At 37.0% G+C, this 24,547-nt stretch overlaps 3 protein-coding genes across 5 annotated transcripts; all 3 read left to right on the plus strand.

Moving 5' to 3' along the window:
* Window positions 1–301: 301 nt before the first annotated feature.
* Window positions 302–11,240, plus strand: LOC136679783 (volume-regulated anion channel subunit LRRC8A). 3 transcript variants are annotated; one of them, XM_066658458.1, is made up of 5 exons: window positions 302–422; window positions 1,813–2,118; window positions 2,225–4,327; window positions 7,552–7,865; window positions 8,535–11,240. In XM_066658458.1, the coding sequence occupies exons 3-4, from the start codon at window positions 2,231–2,233 to the stop codon at window positions 7,825–7,827; spliced, it is 2,373 nt and encodes a 790-aa protein (XP_066514555.1). In that variant the 5' UTR covers window positions 302–422; window positions 1,813–2,118; window positions 2,225–2,230; the 3' UTR covers window positions 7,828–7,865; window positions 8,535–11,240. The 3 variants fall into 3 exon arrangements, with proteins under 3 accessions (XP_066514555.1, XP_066514553.1, XP_066514556.1); XM_066658456.1 differs by having other exon boundaries at window positions 7,552–11,240; XM_066658459.1 differs by having other exon boundaries at window positions 1,813–1,887; window positions 7,552–11,240.
* A 4,033-nt stretch (window positions 11,241–15,273) lies between these two features.
* On the plus strand, window positions 15,274–18,443 carry LOC136679337 (peptidyl-prolyl cis-trans isomerase-like 3). Its single transcript, XM_066657800.1, has 6 exons — window positions 15,274–15,424; window positions 15,607–15,681; window positions 15,974–16,067; window positions 17,712–17,779; window positions 17,861–17,979; window positions 18,194–18,443. The coding sequence occupies exons 1-6, from the start codon at window positions 15,407–15,409 to the stop codon at window positions 18,318–18,320; spliced, it is 501 nt and encodes a 166-aa protein (XP_066513897.1). The 5' UTR covers window positions 15,274–15,406; the 3' UTR covers window positions 18,321–18,443.
* A 1,149-nt stretch (window positions 18,444–19,592) lies between these two features.
* Window positions 19,593–24,486, plus strand: LOC136679758 (3-oxoacyl-[acyl-carrier-protein] reductase FabG-like). Its single transcript, XM_066658430.1, has 8 exons — window positions 19,593–19,750; window positions 20,263–20,433; window positions 21,919–22,097; window positions 22,198–22,291; window positions 22,384–22,453; window positions 22,571–22,607; window positions 23,674–23,737; window positions 24,192–24,486. The coding sequence occupies exons 1-8, from the start codon at window positions 19,727–19,729 to the stop codon at window positions 24,348–24,350; spliced, it is 798 nt and encodes a 265-aa protein (XP_066514527.1). The 5' UTR covers window positions 19,593–19,726; the 3' UTR covers window positions 24,351–24,486.
* Window positions 24,487–24,547: the final 61 nt, after the last annotated feature.

Raw genomic sequence — 24,547 nt, forward strand, 5'->3', positions numbered from 1 at the left:
ACAAAGCCCATGTGTGAATTTTCTTTCCTCAATAGCTTTTTCATTTTAGAATTGACCTTGAAATACATAGTTTTGACAGTGCTGACCCATGCCAGAGTGAAAAAATGAAATTGGAACTTAAGTTATTTCATTTCATTTTTAATTTTGTCAAGGTATTTGCATTTTCATGTTATTGTTTCCAATTCAATTTTAATTTTGGCAGGATTTACCTCCCATAACTCCTTGTTCCCCTGAAACTGTCTATTACATCAAACTGTCGTTCACAGCGCCGCCTATAGGTACGGTCAGAAACTACACCGCAGAGAAAGCTAGAGGTTTTGTTTTGTTTAATTCATACCTCTAGCGGTCCTTTTTTCCTATGTGGATTAATTATCCGTTGAGACATCCACATATGATGAACACGACTGACTCTACCACATTCGGTATGGATGATTTTTTTTTCTGCTAGATATTGTCCTCGTATTGTCTTCTGTCATCTTAGCGTTTCTTCTTGAGAAAGTCCCATAATAACCTGGATTGGAGGAGCTAAGCTTGCTAACAAACGATATGCTTCGAATTCGCATGTTCGGAGATAAACTATTTAAAACACAGGCTCCGGATTCTTTCAACATTTTTTACACCTCAAAAAGAACTAAATACTCGTCTGATAGTTGTTTCTAATGTTAGCTTCTGATGAAGCTGTATAGTGCCTAGCTTAGCTGTTATTCAAGGTTGTAGATGTAGTGCTAGTATTAAGCAGGCTATTTCAGAGGAAGAACAATGAACATGCTAACTTACCTGTATATCCCTGAAGTTAGTCTCTTGTTTGAATTTTCCTTTCCACCTTAAACGTCGTAACATTCAAACAGCTGCCCTATTTAAGGTGGAATATTTAAAATGACAACCACAAATACAAAAAGGAAACGTGGAATTTTAAAATTAAAAATTAAAAATGAGATTAAATTAAATAAATATTTAGGGAGAGTTTGGCCTTCATAAATGTCATAAAACGGTCCCAAATTCTTATAATCTAAAAGAGGCAGCTATTCATCATTATAACTTCTTACACTGATTGGAGTGAACAACACTAAATCAAACACAGCTGTTATTATTGTAGATTCTACTTTTTGGAAAACCCACAATTTCATAACTTTTAAAATGATTATTATAATATTATAATGATTATAATATTATTATTATTATTGTTTTTTTCATGTACATATCCCTGATGGAAAAACAATTAACATAATAGTGTAGACCAGCATTCACTCCCTGCCTGGCTAAGCTGGTCTAAGCTGGTTTTTTCTGGTCTGCTGCTGGTTTAGATGGTCACCCAGTATGATCATTCGTAATGGTTGATCAGCTTACCAACATCCATGACACCACAAATGCTGACATTGCTAGAAATAAACAAAAAATCTTCCCTTGCTGCTGACCAGCCTACTAGAATACATTTTAAAACTGTTACACTTTTTTAGACTTTACCTCTAAATTGTAAAGTTATTAACAAGTACCTGTGTTCCTGTTATTTTGTAGAGTATTAAAGTATCAGAAACTGCAGAATGCATCATGTTGAGTGGAACAAGTTTGTTAGTTGAATTAGAATGGAATTGTACTGTAATTGTTTCTTGTGTTTGTTTTTTTAACAAAGCAGGGTGTGAGTAAATATTTTTCTAATGTCTAATGTCAGTATCCAAATGTATATATTGAATATAAAATGCCACAAATAACTCCTTTTCATACAAAATGTATTGTATTATAATTTCTTTGATTGTTTGTTTAATTGAAACCCACGGTGGTTTTGACATTGGTGTGTCTCATTTATCTTGACAGGAAATCTGTGCCTCATCCTGACAAAAGCAGGGTTGTGATGGGTGCCAATTCCTGACTGAACATGTGGACTATTAGGTAACATATAACAGTGCACGCTGGAGACACTACTCGAGACACTGCCCTCCCAAAGACAAACAGGATTTGAACTTTGGGGTCATGGACTCCCTTTCCATAGCTAGAAGAGACAATTCTTGAATGTTATTAGCGGAAACTGCTAATAATAGCTGACAAGAAAGCCAAATTGTTCTCTTGGTGGAGCCTTGTTCTTACAAATGTAGCAGTCTACACAGAGAGTCATTGCTTCTGGTAAAGTACACTCATCTGTTTCATGTCTGGCAATGCCAATTTTAATTATTGTAATTTTTCTAAATCTACAAAGTTTGATTTTTACTGAATTTTCTTTTTATTTCAGAAAACCATGATTCCCATCACTGAGCTGCGTTACTTTGTGGATACTCAGCCTGCATATCGCATTTTAAAGCCATGGTGGGATGTGTTTACAGACTATCTGTCTGTGGTCATGCTGATGATTGCAGTGTTTGGGGGAACTTTGCAAGTCACACAGGACAAGATGATCTGCCTACCCTGCAAATGGGTAGTAAACAAAACTTGTCAAAAATATTTAGAGCTAGCCTTTGAGCCACAAGGAATCCAGTATGACCTTGACAGACATCAGTACAACTATGTTGATGCTGTGTGCTATGAAAACAAGCTTCACTGGTTCGCTAAGTATTTCCCATATTTGGTGCTGTTGCATACGCTCATCTTCCTGGCTTGCAGTAACTTTTGGTTTAAATTCCCTTGGACCAGCTCCAAACTGGAACATTTTGTCTCCATACTTTTGAAATGTTTTGACTCACCATGGACTACACGGGCACTTTCAGAGACAGTGGTTGAGGAGAGCGACCCTAAAGCTCTGGGGAAGATGAACGGTTCCATCGATAAAAAGGCATCTTATGTGAGTGAAGATGTGGAGGCAAGTGTACCAATGCTCTCAGCAACAAAATCTCGGTTTGAGCAAGGAATAGTTGATCACTCTGAAACCGGAGTACTTGATAAAAAGGAGGGTGAGCAAGCAAAGGCCTTGTTTGAAAAAGTAAAAAAATTTAGGCTTCATGTTGAGGAAAGTGATATAGTTTACAGACTTTATATTCGACAGACCATTATTAAGGTTGTAAAATTTATCCTCATTATATGTTACACTGGATATTATGTTCACAATATTGAGTTCAGTGTGGATTGTAGTGTGGACATTGAGAATCTTACTGGCTACCAGATGTTCAATTGTGCCCATCCCCTTGCCACTCTTTTCAAGATATTAGCATGCTTTTATATAAGTCTTGTTGTTGTGTATGGAATGATATGTGTGTATACCCTCAGCTGGATGCTTCGGCGTTCCCTCAAAAAGTACTCATTTGAATCCATCAGAGAAGAGAGCAGCTACAGTGACATTCCAGATGTTAAAAATGATTTTGCCTTCATGTTACACATGATTGATCAGTATGATCCTCTCTATTCCAAGCGCTTTGCAGTGTTTCTATCAGAAGTTAGTGAGAATAAACTTCGTCAGCTTAACCTTAACAATGAGTGGACTTTGGACAAGCTCCGGCAAAGGATCACTAAGAACTCTCAAGAAAAATTAGAGCTGCATCTTTTTATGCTCAGTGGCATCCCAGACACAGTTTTTGACCTGCTGGAACTGGAAGTTCTTAAGCTGGAGCTTATCCCTGATGTCACCATTCCTCCAATCATTGCCCAGCTCATAAACCTAAAAGAGATGTGGCTGTACCACACACCAGCTAAAATAGAAGCTCCTGCACTGGCATTTTTGAGAGAGAACCTAAAATCACTACATATAAAATTCACTGACATTAAAGAAATTCCACTGTGGATCTACAGCCTGAAAAATCTGTGTGAATTGCACCTTACAGGGAACCTCAGTGCTGAGAACAATCGTTACATTGTTATTGATGGCCTACGAGAACTAAAGAGACTGAAGGTTCTTAGGTTAAAGAGCAACCTGACTAAGCTTCCACAAGTAGTGACTGATGTTGGGATGCACCTGCAGAAGCTGTCAATCAATAACGAAGGCACAAAACTAATGGTTCTCAATAGCTTAAAGAAGATGGTCAACCTCACAGAGTTGGAGCTTATTCGCTGTGATTTAGAGCGCATCCCACATTCCATATTCAGTCTCCACAACCTACAGGAGATTGACCTTAAGGACAACAACCTAAAGACCATCGAGGAGATTATCAGCTTTCAGCATCTTCATCGACTTGTCTGTCTGAAACTGTGGTACAATCAGATCGCCTACATTCCCATTCAGATAGGCACTTTGACAAACCTGGAACGACTCTACTTAAATCGAAATAAGATTGAGAAAATTCCAAGTCAGCTGTTTTTCTGTCGTAAGCTGAGATACCTTGATTTAAGTCACAACAATCTAACCAACATCCCAGCTGATATCGGAAGTCTGCAGAATCTTCAGTATTTTGCTATAACTGCCAACAGGGTGAGTAATTTTGGAGTGTTGTTAATGATACTTTTATCATGAAGCATTCACACATTGTAAAGAGCATCTTGTGTTTTTAAAGAGTATATGTTGTTATGCAGGGCTCCAGACAATGGTACAATTGGGACCACAAATATTAATTTGCATGTAATGCACTTTATTAGGTATACCCACTTTGTATTTACATAAATTGTTCATTCCCTTAGCTCCACTGACCTTTTCAAAGGAGCACTTTAAATTCTACAGTTGCACGCTGTAATCCATCTGTTTCTCTGTTTACATTTGCATCTTTCACCATGTTCTTCAGTGATCAGGGCCCCCACAGGAACACCACAGAGCAGGTATGATTTGGGTGGTGAAACAGTCTCAGCACTGCAGTGACACTGACAAGCTGTTTTTTGTGTTAGTGTGTGTTGCGCTGTTATAAGTGGATCAGACACAGCAATACTTCTGGACTTTTTAAACACTGTGTCCACTCACTCTCCACTCTATTCGACATTCCTACCTTGTTGGCCCACCTCATAAATGTAAAATCAGAGACAGTAGATCATCTGTTTCTGGTCATTTTGTGTTGTTCATCCTCTAGTCCTTCATCAGTGGTCATAGGATGCCACACACAGGACAATGTTGGTTGGTGTATTGCTTGCAGTCCAGCAGTGAAATTGAAGTGTTTTAAAACCTGCAACAGCAAACATCAGTGTCACTGCAGCGCTAAGAATGATCCACCACCCAAATCATACCTGCTACGTGGCCCTGACCATTGAAGAGTATTGAAGAGTAGAGTTAAAGGGACATAACAGTGTATGCAGAGAAACCGATAGGGGTGTGCAATATGACAATAACAGATCGTGAATGATAAGAATATGTCCATACATCATCACAAGGAGAAATTTGGATCATGGTACATTTCACATTCAATCTGCAACATTTTTAAGTTCATATAAGAGAAGCCAGTATTCCAAACTACTGAATTAAAACCTAGAGAATACATTTTTCCAAATTTGATATCTTTTCTAGCAAAAAAAAAAACAAAAAAAAAACTATTGAATCACATACCCTGAAAAGCCCAGAACAATGCATAACAGCAGTCACCGGCTTTTACATCACATGGATCTGGCTCAACTCAGCACGGCTGGAGTCTCTTAAAACGCTTTTTCACTAGCACAGCTACTGCGAAATGGAACCTCTTCAAAACACGTAGAGGTAATTTTACAAGCTGCCATTGTGAGCCGAAGTGAGCCAAAACTACATGTTTGGTGTGCGCGGCGGAAGAATACACGGTTACGCGGCTCGGGACAGAGGAGGATAGGTGTTAGGATAGGATTAGTGCTTACAATATGTTATTTACATACAGTATGTACATATGTTCCCGCTTACACCTAAATTTGGTTTACGACACGACGTAGGAATGGATCAGCGTCGTAAGTCGAGGACCCCCTGTACACGTGAAGGTTGCTGTAACTTAAGAGATTTTACAAGTGGCAAGTTTGTGCTGGATTTGAATGAGCTCTGCATTTTGTGGTAATTGACATGTCTCGCTGGCCAGTTAGGGCTATGCAGGGCTTACATGTCACCATTTAGTACCATCTCTGCACTGGTGGAACCCAAAATGAACTGGGACTGAAAACGTACTCATACTTGGTTCTATGCGGTGGAAAAGTGCCATAATTTCTGGTGGAAAATGGAATAGGCCTGGAATGTTAAAAAGTTTAAAACCAGCCTAAACATGAATGGTGATAAAACTTATGTTAATATGGGTGCCACAGGTGAAATAGGCCACTCTTTAGGAATGAGATAGGGAATGCTCCAGAGACAGGAAATGGAAATGCTGGACACTCAATCTCTACCAATAAATGAAATGGCTATAAACTGCTAAAGTTGGTACAGAAAATATACCATTTTAGCCCCAAAAGCAAGCATGAGCAGAGGGTTATTGTTGTGGATTTAGGGTGTACCATACGCACAACTTCTGCTGTGAAGACTCAGCTGAGTGACACCACATGCCAGTATACAACTATACACCACAATATGGTGCATTTTGCTGTAATTTCCAAGAATACTGAAATTAGAGGAGGAGCACATCATATTGTACAGCAAAATGGAGAGCTTGGTCTGCTCAAGTTGTGGCTGTAGAGTGACAATTGTATTGTATTCAGAGAATCCAGCACAGAGGCTTAAAAGTGATGTTCATGGTTGTAATCAAAAATCACTTATGATAAAATTCAGAAAATGTTTCCTCACCATTTGCAAGCTCTCTAGTCTGTTTGTGTGCTGTAAACCAGTCTAATCTGTTTATGAAGCCCCAGTGTCAATAAAGGAATAAAAAAAAAAACCAAAGTGGTTTGGTCAGACTACTTGGCTTCCTCTCTCTGCTCAGGGCAGAAAAACAACAAAAAGCCCTCCAAACATTGTAAATCATCATGGGTAAAACATAGCTAGATAATACTGACTTATTTATGATGTTTCAGATTATTTAGGTAAGAACCCACACTAAATTCTGGAGACTGCAAACTTCATGAAAGTAAATAAATCAAAAGTGTTACAAAACTAAACGACTCAAATTACAAATGATTTTCTGTGGTAATTCAAACAGTGAATAAAAACTTACAGAAAAGTAAAGTAAAACTTCAGCCACATACAAAAAATAGTTTTTTTCTCCTCAAACCTACAATTCCAGCTTAAAAGACACTGAGTTTCTGAACGTAAACGAACTAGAGGGAACTGCAATTCCCCACAATTACAAATGATCCGTTTAAATCTTCCAAGCAGTAAAGAAAACATTCATTTGCATATTGAAAGGAAAGTGGATGCTACACTTAAGGAACTTTAAAATTAATCCTTAAGGATTTAAAAATTAGTGGCAATGCAAATCAAGGAGGCTCACAGGGGTCAGAAATTATTCATTGCTTCTCTGTTTTCTGTCAGGATTCATGGCCAGATTATGTAAACTTTTTTGGTAAAGATGAGATTGTATCCAGAAATCTTAACAGTGGGTGTTTCATCAGCGCTGTACAGACTGTGCAAACTGCTCAAAATTATTATACAGCAGTTTGTGAAAGCTGCTGTATAACAAGCTTAATTATTTGCATGTTATTTTTCAGATAATATCTAAAACTGTCTGGAGCCCTGTGATCGTAATAGTATTCACCCAATATAAGATTTTTACTTTCACAATATATAACTTGTAGGCCAATTCTGTTTCTCATTCTTCTTCACCGTTATAGATTGAGAAACTTCCTCCTGAGTTGTTCCAGTGTAAGAAACTACGTACGCTGAACCTGGGCAACAACTGCCTGCTTACCCTGCCCTCACGTTTCGGAGAGCTGACCAACCTAACCCAGCTGGAGCTCAGAGGGAACCGACTGGAGGGTCTCCCTGTGGAACTTGGCGAGTGTCGTCTCCTCAAACGCAGTGGGCTTATTGTTGAGGAGAGCATCTTCAACACTCTCCCCTCAGAAGTAAAAGCACAGCTCTGGAGAACTGACAAAGAGACAGCTTGAAGAAGCCAAGCATGCAGGAAAAGAAAGGACCGTCCCAGGTTAGAGAGAGCAGCATCTGGGCAATATTGACTGTCCCAGATTAGTGAAATGAGTGAAAGTATGTCCTCCAGGGCCCCAAGCAAAAGTTATTTATAGTATATAGTATCCTGAATAATTGAGGTATTAAATACATTTATTTGATAAGGCCCATGATACTTGAGCTAAGTCTCTCTTGATAAAGGAAGGTCATATATTAGTATTGCAGTTGTGACTCATCATGGCCTTAATTACAGTGTGCTACGGAGCATTGGTATAATATTGTGTGCAAATTGACCATTAAAGTGAGCTGATTTCCTATAAAAACACTAACTATATAATTTGAAATGTCTCAGCTGAAAATTAAAGAGAGGGTTTTAAGCAAGCTAAATGTTCAATTTTTAAATATTGTCATCATATAGGGCTTGTAATATTTTCCTAGTAGGAATTATTAGTATTTGTTTTTATGCTTTTTTTTATTTTTAAGGACTAAATAGCTGGTGTTTGAGAATTCCTGTGTTATGCAGTTACATGATGTATAAACTGACCTTCTAAGCACTGTAAATGATGGAACAGCCATTTTGAACAAAAGGTTGGACAAAACATGAGATGTAAGTATAATATACACTGATCTGTGGAAGGGCATTATACCACAGATTAAGAAATGTCTAAACAATGCATTTTCTTTTTAGGTGTGCAATGAAACTGTTGTTTCTCAGAAAGCAGGAGCCCAGCTACCACTTCACATGCATTATTCATATTTGTAATAATGTGTTCTTTCCTCTGCAGATATTTTAATGCATTGTATCTCTCTACTCTAAAAACAGAGATGGGTTCTTTAAGAGAGAGAATTTAATCATTATTCTAATGTACTGTAGTACCGTAATAGTAATTATTTTGATGGGGCTTGAATGTTTACATAATTTGATTTGAGAATGCAAAAACAAAAGAAGCACACTAAACCATACTCATGAAGTGTTGTGAAAATTTGTGTCACAGTATTCCTTAAATGTGAGCCATGTGAATATGATTTGTCAAGAAGCAAAAAACTGAATTTATCTAGGTTATTTGATATTACTGTTCATGTTGTGGCAGCACCTTATGTTCACCAGTGTACTTACTGTTAAATGTTTTTGTGAAAGTTTTGTTACATTTTCAACCAAAGGATTAGATTTATCTTGTTAACCTACATGTTAGTATTTGATTTTCCACAAAAATAAGAACTAGTGGAATTCATTCATACAGAGGAAGATTTGTCCTCATTGCACTTAACGTCAGTGTTATTCAGAAGGTGTGACTTTGATTTCACGTGTGAGAAATATGCACTGCTCACTAGACAATCAGAAAAATGATTTGTGAACTTTAGGGATGCATGTGATGCAGACTTTTGGTTCAGTTTGTGTTGACTTAATATAATTCATTGGAAAGAGAGTTTTAAATGGAAATGGAAATGTTTTGGTTCATAGCACTGATTGAGTTAGCCTTCTCTTTAGCTGTTTTGCCATTCTAATGGCCAAAGTCACTGACCAAGCTCTTTTATAACTTATATACAGATAACGTATTGTTACCTCAGTTTTCATGGATTTGGGACCCTTTTAGTTATTTAGGTTTAGAGAACGTAGTGTTACTCAGGTAAATGCCACTCAACTTTGTACTGATCAGCTAATTTTTTTAAAGTATTTAAAAATATACATGCCATGATTACTCTAATATAGTGTTAATTTCTTTTATTTATATGAAGTATGTTCATATATTCCTTTGAGTGTTTAATTAATGGGTTATTTTATACAGTATGTTGCTGTTGTCACTTACTACTGAGTAATAATTTAAACACCATTTCCAATAAAGTTGGGAAGCTGTGCAAAATGTAAATAAAAAATAACATGCAATGATGTGCTTTGAAGTTATTTAAACCCTATATTTAAACTTTAAAAAACGTATGTTGAAACTGAGAAGTAGTTTGAAAAATATATTTAGAATTTGATGTCAGAAACATTTTAAAGAAATTGGCACAAGGGTATGTTTACCACTGTGCCCCATCAGCTCTACTTTTAAAAACTAAAAATGATTTCCAAAAAGCATTTCAAAATTTGGTCTGTAAGAACACAGGACACTTTTTCCACTTTGCCTCAGCCAATCTTAAATGAGCTTGGGCCCAGAGATGCTGGCAGCATTTCTGGATCATATTTATGTATGGTTTCGTCTTTGCATGATATTGCTAACTTGCGTTTATGGGTACAGCAACAAACTGTGTTCACAGACAGTGGTTTTCAGAAGTGTTTCTGAGCCCATGCACTGATTTCCACTACAGAATCATGTCTGTTTTGAATACAGTGGGCACTGAGTGCCTAAGGATCTCAGACAGCCAATATTGGTTTTGAGCATTATCCCTTGGATATAGAGATTTCTCTGGATTCTCTAAATCTTTTAATGGTATTATGTACAATAGATTATGATAATCCCCAGCTTGTTTGCTGTTCAGTTTTGAAAAACCTGATTTCATTATTATTATTTGGTTTTGAACTTTCCCTGTAGTTTTTCTGAAAGACTCAGGTTTCTGAGATGTTCTTTTTAAATCCAAAAATGTCACGGACATACAGCCAATTAACCTTATACATTTACCACAACTTTGCCAGTAATTTGTTTGCCTGACCCAATTTTTTATGATGCCTTACTGGCATCAAATAAAATATGGGCATATATTTTACAAAAAACAGTTCAATTTCTCAGTTTCAACATTTGACATTTTACTGTTTTCAATTACATAAAAGGTTTGAGTTGTTTGCACATTAATGCACTGGTATTTTTAACATTTTGAACAATGAGTGACTCAACATGTTTTGAAAATGGGGTTTGTAAATAATGTACCCCAAATTGTGGAAATTTTAGTTTTATTTTTGTTATATGTAGGAAAATATTATTTGTTAGCCTTTAATAATATATGTATATGTGTATGTGTATGTATGTGTGTGTGTGTGGTGAAGTACAGCATGGCTTTATATAATCAATTATGTTGGTAGGTTTAGATATTCAGTCTACTTGTAGCATTTAACTGTATGTAATTTTCCACTTCATTCATGTTGACAGACTGAAAGCAATAGCCTTTACACTAGCCTTTTTTATGTCAGTTTGATAGGCCTTTGCTAATTGGCCCAAATTTGAAAAACTTTTTTTTTCCACCTGTGCCAACTTCACTTCCAGGCGCATTCTTCTCTGTAATGCACTGTATCTGTTGATTTCATTGTTGTTGGGACTCAGTCATGAATAGTCTTTCATGTTGGTGCCAAAACAGCATCAAGTAGTGCTATAAATGAAATTTGCTGTTAAGTAATTTCTCCATAATTTAAACATTTCCTTTCTATATGTAATCAGTGTGTGACTATTTAGACATGTCTTAAGCTGCTTCACATTTGATAAAACTTTGACTAATTCTGCTAAATTTCTGTTTGTTGTGTTTTTTTTTTGTTTGTTTCCTCTTCCCTAAATTTAAATTACAATAAACTCAAAAGTTAATTCAGGTTCCAAAATATTGTTCTTCTTAATAGGAAGATAGGACAAATGACTTACTATACACTAGTTTCCAATGAAAAGAAAATAATCATACAATGTAAACTTAACCTCAGTCTTTCCTGCTTAAAAAGTGCTTTGTAAGTGGGTAGCAGCAAGGGAACTAGGCCTAGAAAACATAAGAATAGTCTGAAGGAATGTCTCAGAACTCTTTTCCTATTGAATAAATTCGACTTGAAGCTTTTGCTGTCTGGCCAAATAGAGAAATCCCCCCCCCCACACACACACACACCTCAAAAAGAAAAACACAAAAAACAGGAAATTGTGTTTTGAATACTCATATACTGGTAATTCAGTATACCCATCCTGGGTGAAAGGCTAAACCAGGACCAGACCTTCATAAACCAGTCTAGATTTTTCTATTTCTCATACATCTATCTGAAGATGTATGATAATGATGTCAAAGCACAAACAATGAAAGAAGCTCAAATGGTGTTAGCATTTAGCGATGGAGACCAGGATGCGGAAGCATATATCTCTGTTTTCTGAGTTTTTGAGTATACTACATGATTTGAGCACAGCAGCTGCCCTTCACATTGTGTGAAGGTCTTATGGTGAATGGACCAATAGAAATGCTCCAGTATTACTTGTAATTTAATCTTTTTACATTGACTTTCATTGAAAGTTAAGAATGTTTCACTCCTCCCGTAAAGCTACTATTTTTGGAGATATATGTTTTTTATAGGACAGCAACACTACGCAAGGTGAAGGTTTATTGACAAACAAAAGAAGCATATAGGAAGAGAGTGGCACATCCACACACTATATATAGTTCACAATCTTACCCTTACATTCATTTATTCATTGTCACAAAAATGTCTGGAGCCTACCTGGAATCACTACTCAAGGCAGGAACACACCCAACAATGGACACTTTTGAATGTGTGTTTTTGGACTGTGGAAGGAACCGTAGAACACACCAAACTCTTCACAGACAATCCCCCGGGCGGGACTCGAACCCCCAACCCCAGATCCCTGGAGCTGTGTGAAAGCAACACTACCTGTTGTGCCACTTTGCCATCCCTTAACCTTACAATGACTGGCAAAAGATCACTAAGAACTCTCAAAACAAATAGGAGCTGCATATTTTTTCCTTAGTGACATTCCAGACATTTTTTGACCAGCTAGAACTGGAAGTTCCTAAGCTGGAAAGTATCCCTAATGGCACCCATTCCATATTCCGTCTCTACAAGTTACAGGAGATACCAATGCGCTTGGCAGGGATTTATGTATTTGCTCATTGCAGACATGTCTCCAGAGGTGTACCGTAAACCATACATTTGACCTATTACTAACACTGGACACTAATAAAGTATCTGTCCATCCTCTTGATATATGATTTCAGCTCAGATCACCATCTGATAATGTATAAACTGGCTGTGAACCATATTTACCTGCAGCCACAATATATTAGGAAGTGTACTATAATGACCTCAGTTGTGCCAATCAAGATGAAATGATTTGTGGTGTTTTTCCACTATATAGCATTGACTCAATTCAGCTAGGAACAGCTTGAGGAGCTTATCCTGTGTCACTTTTTCACTAGCAGAGCTTCCCCATGAATTGGAGCCTATGACGTCCAAAAAAAACTCTCTTACAGATATGTCTCTTACAGGTATCGTGGGCTTTGAAAACTACAACAATGGAGGCAGTACTGATAGGCGCTGTTTACTAATTGTAAATTTGCATTGTCTTTGTTTGTTTTTTTTGGACTGAGCATGGCTCTCTGCCCCAGTTCTCATAGATCAGCTTTTTCCTGTGGGAGTTTCTTGTCTGTCACCGATCCAATGAGCATTTGAACCTCTTTAAAACACTACAACATAATGTTACAAGCTACCTCTGTATCTCAGATAAAAACAAATGTGACTACTGCTGTAACCTGGAGATATTACAAGAGGCTAGGTTTGCATTTTGCAGTTTCAGACAAATGTCTCTGGCCAGTCAGCGTTCTGCAAGGTTTACACCTCACATTTAGTACCTACTCGGTTCGCTTCATACCATGCAGGAGCAGGAATCTAAATACCTAGCCTGTTTCTATAGACTAGGTACCAGATTAGTGTAATTGAAAAGCAAAAGAGCCAAGCTCAGTCAAGTAGGTTCCATGCAGTGGAAAAGTGCCATTGGAGACAAAAATCTAGCTCTGTGGTATAATGAGCAATCACACTCTAAAACAAGCTGCATGTTAACCATGAAAGTAAATGGAAACCCACTAAATTAAAATGTTACAAATTGCATGGCAGTACAGCTGTTACAGAACATGGCAGTTAATGTAGACGATTACTCTGTAATACCCAGTACTACCACTAAAAATCGTTGTTTTGGTTTGGCTTTCAAATTTGACACTTACATATGCAGCACAGTTAAAACCACCTTCTTCCATTTAAATGCTATTGCTAAAATACCTATACAGATTCTCCAGAATATCTCTGGAGTTCATATGTCAAAGGGGCTTTCCAAGTATCAAGATCCTGCAGCTCTACCCTGATGCTGCCCCGATCCAGGTTACCCCCATGTAGTTTATTCTCCTCCCACAGCAGCACTGAGCACATACTCATTCACAACTTCACTACTTATGTTTTACCTTCACATCACCTACAGTTTATTATATCAATTGGTTTTCTGTTTTTTTTTTTTTTTTTTTTTTTTGTTGTTTTTTTTTGTCATGCTTTCTGGTGTCAAACTGATAAGGTTAGGTTCCTATTAACACAGAGTACAATATGCAGTTTTTAATGTTTTTGCTGAAACACTCTAAAATTGCAGTAAGGCACTAGAACAGTAAGAGGGAATTCATTCTTTGAGCAAGAACAATGATGAATTTATAATTTTATTTTAAATGCTGCAACTAAAGGATGCACACACTGAATTCAACAGAACAACCCACTGAGTTCAGCACATCATTCAATATCTAAAGTTGAGCTTTTCCGAGTGTATTACCATAAGTCAGTGGGGAATTTGAGGTTCTGCTTCTGCATGTCGCTTCTGTCATTAATAATGATTATATTTTCATTACCCTCTGCATTTTTATAGTTAGCATGTTGTTCTACAAGCTTTTTGTTCTGCTACTAACAAGACAAGGTGTACTGCTGCCGGGTTGATGTTCATTTGTTTGATCTGTTGCCAGGACAGTGGAGCTCTAATTGGTCAACCTTATTTTAACACATCGTACAACCAGGGCAAAACAAATTCAGCCAGTCTTCAAAGCTGCATTGTGATTAATTTACTCATTTTGTTTGTTCTATTTTTACTACTCGACTGCAGTGCTGCACTAAGTGGAATTTATAGGAGCTATTTACAAAGACATTTTTATTACTTTTTAAAAATTTAATTTTATACAAATATATAGCAACAGCTTGAATGTAGGAATTTTATGCTAATGCACTGCAGAGCTATTTGGGTGTCAAATACATTTATTCATTTTAATAACAGATGTACGTGTGCTGACAAAAATATATTGTGGTCACACAATAATATGCTGTGGCCATGAAATAATACATTGGAGGCACAGAATAACACATTATGGCCACAAACTAATACAGTGTATTACAATACAACTAATAAACACAATAGTATTCTGTGGCCACAATATAATGGGTGTGGCGTAGCAGGTTTAAGGGCTGGACCGGGCAATACATTCAGCCCTGGACTTCTGCTCTGGATTATTATCAGGAATTTAAAAAAAATGCCTTTTATATTTTATTATTATAGAGCCATCAGTTTCAACTGTCAAAAAAGGATTAGGTGCAATATCACTCTTTAAGTTATCTTTCTAAATAAGAAATTCTGCCATGTTTTTTGAGCAATTGGAATACATGGTTTTCAGTCACGGCTCTTGGACACTAGGTGGCGGTAATGAGCAGCAGGGAATTTTAAACGCTAACGAAAAAGAAATGGAACCAAGTATTCGAGCATTAGCAGAGGAGCACGAGCTTTCAATTTTGTAGTGAACGCCGAGCCTAAACATTTCAGCAACTTCAGCTGTTTACTGTTTGCTGTTACAATGGTAAAGACAGCCTCGGTGTGTCCTCATAACGGCCGTTTCTTGTTCACAGTAAAAAACTGATCCAGCCTGATGCTTATGGGTTGTTTAATTTCTAATATTGTCAGAATAGTTATCAATTGTGATGCACTAAGGCTATTGTTGCTCTAAATGTGTCTACCATGGTTTATTTAATGAGGTGTATTTGTCTCTATTTCCAGTCTGTCACTCTTCATACAGACATCGGGGACATAAAGATAGAACTGTTCTGTGAACGAGCTCCAAAATCCTGTGAGGTAAAAATCATTAGTTCTCAATTTTAATATTAGAGAACTTTTTTATCTCTGTGTAAGATTTTTCCCCCAAAACGGCAACGGAAAAGAGTAAAAAGAAAAAAATTGAAATTCAAGTATTTTTCGGGAAAATTTTCCAGTTTTCAGTAAAGATTCATTATATAAAAAATGTAAAAAGTGGAAATTCATATGGGTTTTGGCTATTTTTTCTGACAATATGTTTGTGTTTCAAAGATGTGAATTTGTTAAATCTTCTTTTAATAAGAGAATAAACACAAAATCTTGTCTTATACAGAATTTTCTTGCACTTTGTGCTGGTGGTTTTTACAATGGCTGCATCTTTCATAGAAACATTAAAGGGTTTATGGTCCAGACAGGAGACCCCACAGGTACGTTCACCACTCCTGTTTACTGTTCTTATATATATATATATATATATATATATATATGTGTGTGTGTGTGTGTGTGTTACATTGTGCATTGATGTAGGCAAAATTATAGGCAGGGACATAAGCCGTGATTAAGATTATTATGAGTTTATTAAGAGTTTTTTTAACTACTTTCATACGGTCACTTTTGACTTTAGGGTTGTTATTGGCCACATTAATTAATTAATTTGCTTAACACCCTTACACACAAATTAAAGTGGCAGAAAAAAGACCATAAGGAAATTAGCCACAGGTTTTTGTTTCTGTTTAACAAAAATATCTCAAATATTAACCCTCGTGGTTAATATAGTATGTGTATTATTGTGACTTAATCTGGTAACTATTTTACACACCTATCTCTTAATAAACTCATAATAATCCTAATCACTGCTTATGTCCCTGCCTATCATTTTGCCTACATCAATGCACAAAGATATGTAACACACAGTATCCAAATAGCAGACTGAATTAACAAGATGTTTATACGTAATGTTAATGGCTATTTATGTATGACTAACATGGTCGTTAATGTATATCCTTTATTATTTCCTGATATATTAAGCATCAATGTATGTATTAATTCACTATGAGGAGGTCAATAATGATGTATTGATATGTATACTTATTTGTGCACCAGTATTGTAAAGTGTTACCAAAAAAAACATTAAACTTTATATTATATATTCATTCATTCATTCATTATCTGTAACAGCTTATCCAGTTCATGGTTGCAGTGGGTCCTACCTGGAATCATTGGGCGCAAGGCGGGAATACACCCTAGAGGGGGCGCCAGTCCTTCACAGGGCAACACAGACACACACACACACATTCACACCTACGGACACTTTAAGTCGCCAATTCACCTACCAACGTGTGTTTTTGGACTGTGGGAGGAAACCGGAGCACCCAGAGGAAACCCACGCAGACACGGGGAGAACACACCAACTCCTCACAGACAGTCACCCGGAGCGGGAATCGAACCCACAACCTCCAGGCCTCTGGAGCTGTGTGACTGCGACACTACCTGCTGCGCCACCGTGACGCCTATATTATATATATCACACTTCAATATTTTTCCTCAATATATTTACATATAATAATACATCTATGAAATATTTTTCAAGACTTTCACAGTTTGTGATGCACAGCTGGATCACACAAAGCAATGTTTGTTAAGTGTTTAAAGACTAAATTTCCAGAAAACTGACTGTCCCGTGGCCAGACACAGACAGATAATAAAGAACACTAGGATGACTAAAAATGAACTTACTGTGTGTCTAATTGATTGGAGTTGTTTTTATTTTAACATAAACAAGGAAGTCATGACCGTTACTGTAACTGCTGAGATCCTCCACCCACATAATGTCTTCCTAATGGTGCTCCTGTCGGGGTCTTGCCCTGTACATGTTGCTACAGGGCTAATATATTTATGCTGAGAAATTAATAAACTACAGATTGTAATGGGAAATCTCATCCATCTGCAGCCTATTATAAGCTTCTTAAAATGTCTAAGTGCATCTGATTTAAAAGTCTAAATGCATCAAACAAACTTGACATCTGTGTCAGTGACACATTATCCAAACTTTATTTATTTTAATGTCACAGGTACAGGAAAAGGTGGAACAAGCATATGGGGACGGAAGTTTGAAGATGAATTTAGTGAACACTTAAAGGTAAGTTATCACTGAAATATGCATAAGACCACAATTTTTAATCGTCATATATGTAAAAACATTCATTATGTTTTTGATCAGCACAACGTCCGGGGTGTGGTTGCAATGGCAAACAATGGACCAAACACCAATGCATCTCAGTTCTACTTCACCTACGCCAAGCAGCCTCATTTGGACATGAAATACACCGTGTTTGGAAAGTATGTCATTGTGGGCTTTTTTGTATTATTTGTTTATTTATTTACTTATTTATGTATTGTATATCAATGTCTATTTAGGCAGAGAGAATGTTTCAGGATTTTGCAAGATTTTTTTCTCAACAAAAACTTTTTAACATAGATTTGATCAAAAATATTATTAATTAAGATAACGTAAATTGGGGAAAATCTAATCAAACATGTTTTGCTTGCTTAGAATAATAGATGGCTGGGAAGCCCTGGATGAATTGGAGAAGCTCCCTGTGAATGAAAAGACCTTTCGACCTATGAATGATGTCCATATCAAGGATTTTACAATTCATGCAAATCCATTTGCAGGTTAAATGCGTTCAAATGTATAGTCTTTGGGGTTGTTTTATTAATTATAATATTAATAGCCTTGCTTCATGTTCTTGTGATGATGACAAATATTTGTATAACGTTTTTTTTTTACATTATCTTTTACTCCATGGTTATTGTAATCAATCTATAATGAATAAAAATATATATTTAGATTATCTGTCTGGTTTCTGCAAATGTTGATGTTCTCACCTGATCTTACTGTAAAAGTCTTTCACGTGGTCTTGTATGATTTGTACTGGAACGATTGGGTTTCGTTTTTATTTTAAATTTTGTAAATGGTTCAGTAGCGATGGTGAGAAGAAGCTTCATGTATTGTTGAACCTTTTCAGACAGTTTTGTGTGTTTGAGGCTTGTGGTCATGGGAATAAGGCTCTGTAAGTAGGATATATCACGGTGCTCTGTGTACTGTGTAATAGTAATACATATTTTAATTTGTAATTAATGTAGGGTGACCAGATCTGAGATGGTGAAAAAGAGGACACGTCTCAGGGGGGCGGGGGTGAGCTCTTGCCCCTTCCTGCCGTTGTATGCTTAGCTGAACCTATGTGTGCTTTTAGGTCCGTTACACCTTTATTTGCTACACAAAACATGGGAATTTCTTTTTTAATTTATCCGAGAACTTACATTTACGTGTCGGCATAGCTGCTCGAGATGAGGGTAGGTACCTGGGCTTTGCCTGACGTAAAAAGGACTACTGACGTGGAGACTGACCAATTAAATGTTTACAGAGAAGGTTATCGACCAATAACGGTAGGCCAATTTATGCTACTTCACGCCCCTTTCTCACTCAAGCGAACCAATCGGAGTAGGGGAGGGCGGGACTAGTTCGTGAAAGAAACGCTTCTCGAAGTTCTATGTAAGCTCTAGAAAAACAAAATCCCGGACGTTTGTGAAATTCCGCCTGGACAAATTTTTAAGTCTAAAAAAAGAGGACGTGTCCGGATAAAAGAGGACGTCTGGTCACCCTAGTTAATGCTACTAATAAATCTTAATGTACAACACAAATTCAACACAAAAAAGAAATGGATGGTTAATTAAAGCTGTGTCAGTCATTGAACAGTATTTTGTGGGTATGGAGATTTTATACAATTTATAAGTCATTTGAAACAGCCGTACAAAACCATATACATTATCAAAGCTCTCCATAGAAAAGTGACTTCAATTTGTCGTCAAAGTTATAGACAGATATTTTTTTAAGCCTCGATCCAGCACAACTTCACTACTTCCCAGACTTTTATTTTGACATACCTGGAATGCCTCACCATGCGTTTTTTTATATTTATTTATCAGTGTGTGAACTTAAACATTGACATCAATAAAATATTAGTTATATAGTCTATACGTTGCCTTCAGGCCATCGTTTCCTTTGTAAACCACTCAGTTTCAAATGGCAGCGGCGGAATCCTTTAAAGTAAGTTCAGTTGGAGTGGAAAGAAGCTGGAGTCCTGTGGTCGGGGCCGAGGAAGGGAACCTAACGTTAGTGCTGAGTTAGTCCTTCTCGAGTACAATAAAATTAAAATAAACTACAGCGTAATAATATAGAGCTGTTGCTCGAAGTATTGATGGAAGAAAAGCACACTGAATACCTCGTGAATTCTTTCTAAAATAATGATTGATGTTTAGTTTTGAGCAAATACTAAAAAAGTTGTTAGTCAGAATTAATATTTAGAATTATGAAAATTCCCATACTGCTTCAAATTTGGCTTACATGTAACAGCTTGACTCCATTTACCTATAAGCTCCCATGTTTGGTGTTAAAGCATTAAATAAAAAGGAAAAAGATGTGTATTTGGCTGTTTCAAGTGCGAGAATGACTTTTTTGAGACAGTTTATATATCAGCTGGCGCAGTCAGTGTGGCTTGTTTATATAGTGATAATCTGCGTGCTGGATAACCATTAACTTTGTATGTTTTAAATGTTTAGGTAAACTCTCTGAAGGATAAAGTCACATTAATTACTGGTGCAAGTTCTGGGATTGGAGCTGGCACAGCAGTGCTCTTTGCTAAACTTGGTGCTCAGTTGGCACTGAATGGTCGCAATTTGGAGAACCTCAACCAAGTTGCCAAAGAGTGCGAGGAATTTGGTACTTCCAAGGTAGACCTACCTATATTTGTTGTTACTCCTGCTTCAGAATAAACTGACATCTCTGTTTTGTTCTTTATTTACACTTACTTAAAATCTATATTCATTGCCTATTTAACAGAAAACAGTACTAAAGCTGCCGTTTGTATGTTTTCAGATGTAAGGCTTTAACATGTTTATGTATTCAGCCTGTGACTTTTATTTTGTACAAATGAGATTTGCACTGTGGATTTCAGGATTGTGGTTTATTAGGAGTTGTTTTGTCGGCTGGTCAATAGAGGACGCCAGAGTGCCATGTTTTATGATGGAAAGAGATATTTTTTACTTTATAAAATTCTATAATCATTAACTAATTTTTGGAAAGTAAATGTAAAATTTAATGCAACACACACACAGTCCTATTTCCTTTGTTTTCTGTTTACTGTCATTCAAGCAAACCACTTTGATTACCTCAGTTTGTACCAGTGATTTACCTCAGAGACATAATGGATCTCGAAGTAATAGCTTTTTTCTTACTTTACCACTTAAAATAATAATAAAAAATAATAATAATTAATACGCTGGAAATCCAGAATTCAGCCAAAATAAGGATCCTGCCTTGTAAGGCACGTTATGCTGCCTTCCGAATGGGACAGTGCTTTTCTCAGGAGCGCACATATGCCAGTAAAATGCATACTCAGGCAGCTGCCTATAGAATACAATGCACTAGTTGAATTGGGACAGTTGTTGAAATGGACAATGTGACAAAAACAGCCCCACCTACAATATGTTTCGCCATTCGCCACTGCTATTGTCTCTTGGTTCTCTCACATGATTTATAGATTTATAAATTATGCAGCGCAGGGATTTTCCAAGAATTTTAACTGCAGATGTAAGAAGATGTTTACAGAGGCAAATAATCACAACATTAATCATGGCATATTCAGTGGCATTCACAAAGACTGATCAAAATGTTCAGTATGAGATTTGTTGCAAAAACAATGTTTTGATAAACTCAATGAGCCTAAAAAAAAACTGACTTCACTCATGTTCACTAAATTAGACAAAGCACAAAATCAAGTCCAACAAGAAAAAGGCCAGCTCAACATGTCTTGCATTCATTTCTCTTTTTAAACTCATGACAAGAAGTAAAAGCCAGTCAAATATTTACTCATGTCCAGTCTTTTGCTCAGTCACTCTCTCTGGCTGAAGCTCAAATGTCTACCTAAACCCAATGTTGTGCACAGTTGTCATACAGTAGTGCAACAGATTTTGCACTAACATAGTTTATATACAATTATAAAACAATTTCTATTGTTTATCTAGCTATAATCCCCACTTCTCCCTGTTAAACTTGTTTTATTTTGTAATTTCATAGTAAAATTGCTAGGCAGTGCTGCTTTAAACTCAAAAGACATTATTTGTAATTAAACCTTGTAAGTGAATTACCCCAAGCTCGATATTTCATCCAAAACAGATGAGTTTCAGTAGGTTAATGCACACTTAATATATTGGCAGCCACTCTTGGTGCCAGGAGACTTGACAGATGAGGACACAGTAAAGAAGACTGTTGAACAAACCATTGCTCACTTTGGAAAACTCGATGTACTCATCAACAGTGCAGGAATCCTGGCCATGGGCTCCATAGAGACAACAGACATGGAACAGTATGATAAGGTGATGAATGTCAATGTGAGGTAAGCATTTAACATTTGCATTTCATTTGTTTTACCTTGGACCTTTTATACCAAAGGGGTTACATCCTGACTAAACCCTACATTTGTTTATGGATTTTAGGTCTGTTTATCACCTGACTCACTTATGTGTGCCACATCTCATTAAAACAAAGGGCGCTATTGTAAATGTGTCCAGTGTAAATGGACAAAGATCAGTGAGTTAATTTCCTACACTGGATATAAAATTATTTTAATTAGAAGCAACGTTATGCAGTCCTTCTAACATTTTCCTCTTTCTATACTAAAGTTTCCTGGAGTACTTGCTTACTGCATGTCCAAGTCTGCCATTGACCAGTTTACACGATGTGTGGCGCTTGGTAAGAAAAACATCAACTACATACGACTAGATACATTAACTAAATACATTCTGCAAGATTGTATAGAATTTGTAGTTCTGTTAGACCATTTTTTTGTTCTTTCACTGTATCTTTCAGAGCTGGCATCCAAGCAGGTGCGGGTCAACTCTGTTGGGTAAGTTCAAATAGCTTTTTATATTTATTAAAGCTACATGAGTGACATTTTCATTTACAGCATTTATCAGAAGCTCTTATCCAGGGAACAAAATGTAGTATGTGCAATACACAATAAAATCTTGTCAGTGCGCCAACATAGAAGGAAAAACTAGTCAGTGCTCATACACAGAAGGAAAGGAGTTAAGTGCAGTATAAATGCAATAACAGTCTGTTATGGCTGGCACTTAGATTAGTGCTCACCTAAGTGGGTCACAAAGAGATGGGTCTTCAGTTTGCATTTGAAGACCGTAAGAGAGTCTGCTGTTCAGACAGCCAGTGGAAGTTCGTTCCTCCCTCTTGGCTTCAGGACAGAGAAGAGTCTTGACACTAGTCCTCCTTTTAAGGACTTTAAGGGTGGCAGGTCAAGTCGAGCTGTACTTGAACCTCGAAGGGCTCAAGGTTCAGTCTGACTCTTGACCATTGCCATAAGGTAGGGAGGGGCTGGTTCGTTCTTGGCTCTATAGGCAAACATGAGAGTTTTAAACCTGATGCGGGAAGCTACAGGAAGCCAGTGAAGAGAGCGCAGCTGTGGAGTGACGTGTGTGAACTTCAAAATTCAAGACAAGCTGTGCAGCTGCATTCTGGATCAGCTGAAGAGGCCAAATGACCCACAGTGGAAGACCAGCCAAGAGTGACTTGCAGTAGTCAAGCCTTGAAATGACTAGAGACTGGACTAGTATCTGAGCAGCTTCCTGAGAAAGAAAGGGACGGATTCCCCGGTTGTTGTACAGTAGAAATCTGCATGACTGAGTCAGGTTTGCAGTATGGGTTGCGAATGAAAGCTGGCCATCCAGAATCACACCACGGCTCCTTGCATCTCCAGATGGAACAACGGAGGAGTTCTCAAATGAGATAGCAAGACCTTGGTGAAGACTGGCCGTTCCAGGGATGAAAAGCGGTTCAGTCTTTTTAGGATTAAGCTTCAGGTGGTGAGCTGTCATTCAAAGTGGCGATGTCAGTCAGACATGACAAGATGTGACTGGAAACTGGAAAGTTAATGATGTAACATGGTCTTTCTGTTACAGCCCTGGTGTTATTGTCACAGAGGTCCATAAACGTGCAGGTCTGGATGAAGAACAGTACAAACAAGTAAGAACTGATACACATTTTTATTCTAGCTTTTCTCTTTGGTGATTTTTGTATTTCATGCTAAGACCCCTTCATCTTAAGACCTAGAAACTTTGGCAATGTGTTTTTCTCCTCCATTTAAAGACGCATTACTGAACATAAAATGTAGCATTTAATGATTTGCATATCACTGCTTTTTTTTTTTTTTTAATGCAAACCCACTCTAAAATATTGAACATTGTCCTCTTTTAAGTGCAGTTCGGTTTCCCTTTTCAAAATTTGTTTGTGATATAAACAACAACAAAAAATATCTACAAATATTCAGCTTCTTTAGATCAATAAATACAAAAGATGAGAACTCATATCAGATTATTTGTTTTTAAAGCACAGTACAGTCCTTTTTTCCTTAACAATGTTAATTAATCATTATTTTCTGTTTTGTTTTTGTTTTCTCTTTGTGACTTTTTTGCACAAGTTTCTTGAGAAGTGCAAGGTCACTCATGCCCTTGGCCGACCAGGTGAAGTGGAGGAAGTTGCTCATGCTATTGCGTTTCTGGCATCAGACGCTGCAACCTTCATTACAGCAGTGAATCTCCCAGTAGATGGAGGCCGTCATGCTATGTGCCCGCGCTAGCACACAGTCACCCCAAATACAGTCATAAATGGCAATGAATGAATAAACAAATTGTTCCAAGTGAATGATAATGACTACATTTTTCAGTTTTTATCCAAGGATTTTTAGTTTCTTAGATTCACATATTCATCTACCAAAAGACTACTATAACTTGTTTTTCTTTTCTGTGTCCCACAAACACAATCTATACAGTATTT

The sequence above is a fragment of the Hoplias malabaricus genome, chromosome Y (assembly GCF_029633855.1).
Source record: "Hoplias malabaricus isolate fHopMal1 chromosome Y, fHopMal1.hap1, whole genome shotgun sequence".
NCBI classification, from domain to species: domain Eukaryota; kingdom Metazoa; phylum Chordata; class Actinopteri; order Characiformes; family Erythrinidae; genus Hoplias; species Hoplias malabaricus.

What these genes read in the sequence shown, in the direction of transcription:
- LOC136679758 (XM_066658430.1), top strand. Translation starts at nt 19,727, where the DNA reads ATGGCAGCGGCGGAATCCTTTAAA. An exon ending in CAGCGGCGGAATCCTTTAAA is followed by an intron (nt 19,751 to 20,262) that starts GTAAGTTCAGTT and finishes TTAAATGTTTAG; the next exon opens with GTAAACTCTCTGAAGGATAA. An exon ending in TACACGATGTGTGGCGCTTG is followed by an intron (nt 22,454 to 22,570) that starts GTAAGAAAAACA and finishes TGTATCTTTCAG; the next exon opens with AGCTGGCATCCAAGCAGGTG.
- LOC136679783 (XM_066658456.1), top strand. Translation starts at nt 2,231, where the DNA reads ATGATTCCCATCACTGAGCTGCGTTACTTTGTGGATACTCAGCCTGCA. An exon ending in TTGCTATAACTGCCAACAGG is followed by an intron (nt 4,328 to 7,551) that starts GTGAGTAATTTT and finishes TCACCGTTATAG; the next exon opens with ATTGAGAAACTTCCTCCTGA.
- LOC136679337 (XM_066657800.1), top strand. An exon ending in CCAGACAGGAGACCCCACAG is followed by an intron (nt 16,068 to 17,711) that starts GTACGTTCACCA and finishes TTAATGTCACAG; the next exon opens with GTACAGGAAAAGGTGGAACA. An exon ending in AAATACACCGTGTTTGGAAA is followed by an intron (nt 17,980 to 18,193) that starts GTATGTCATTGT and finishes TTGCTTGCTTAG; the next exon opens with AATAATAGATGGCTGGGAAG.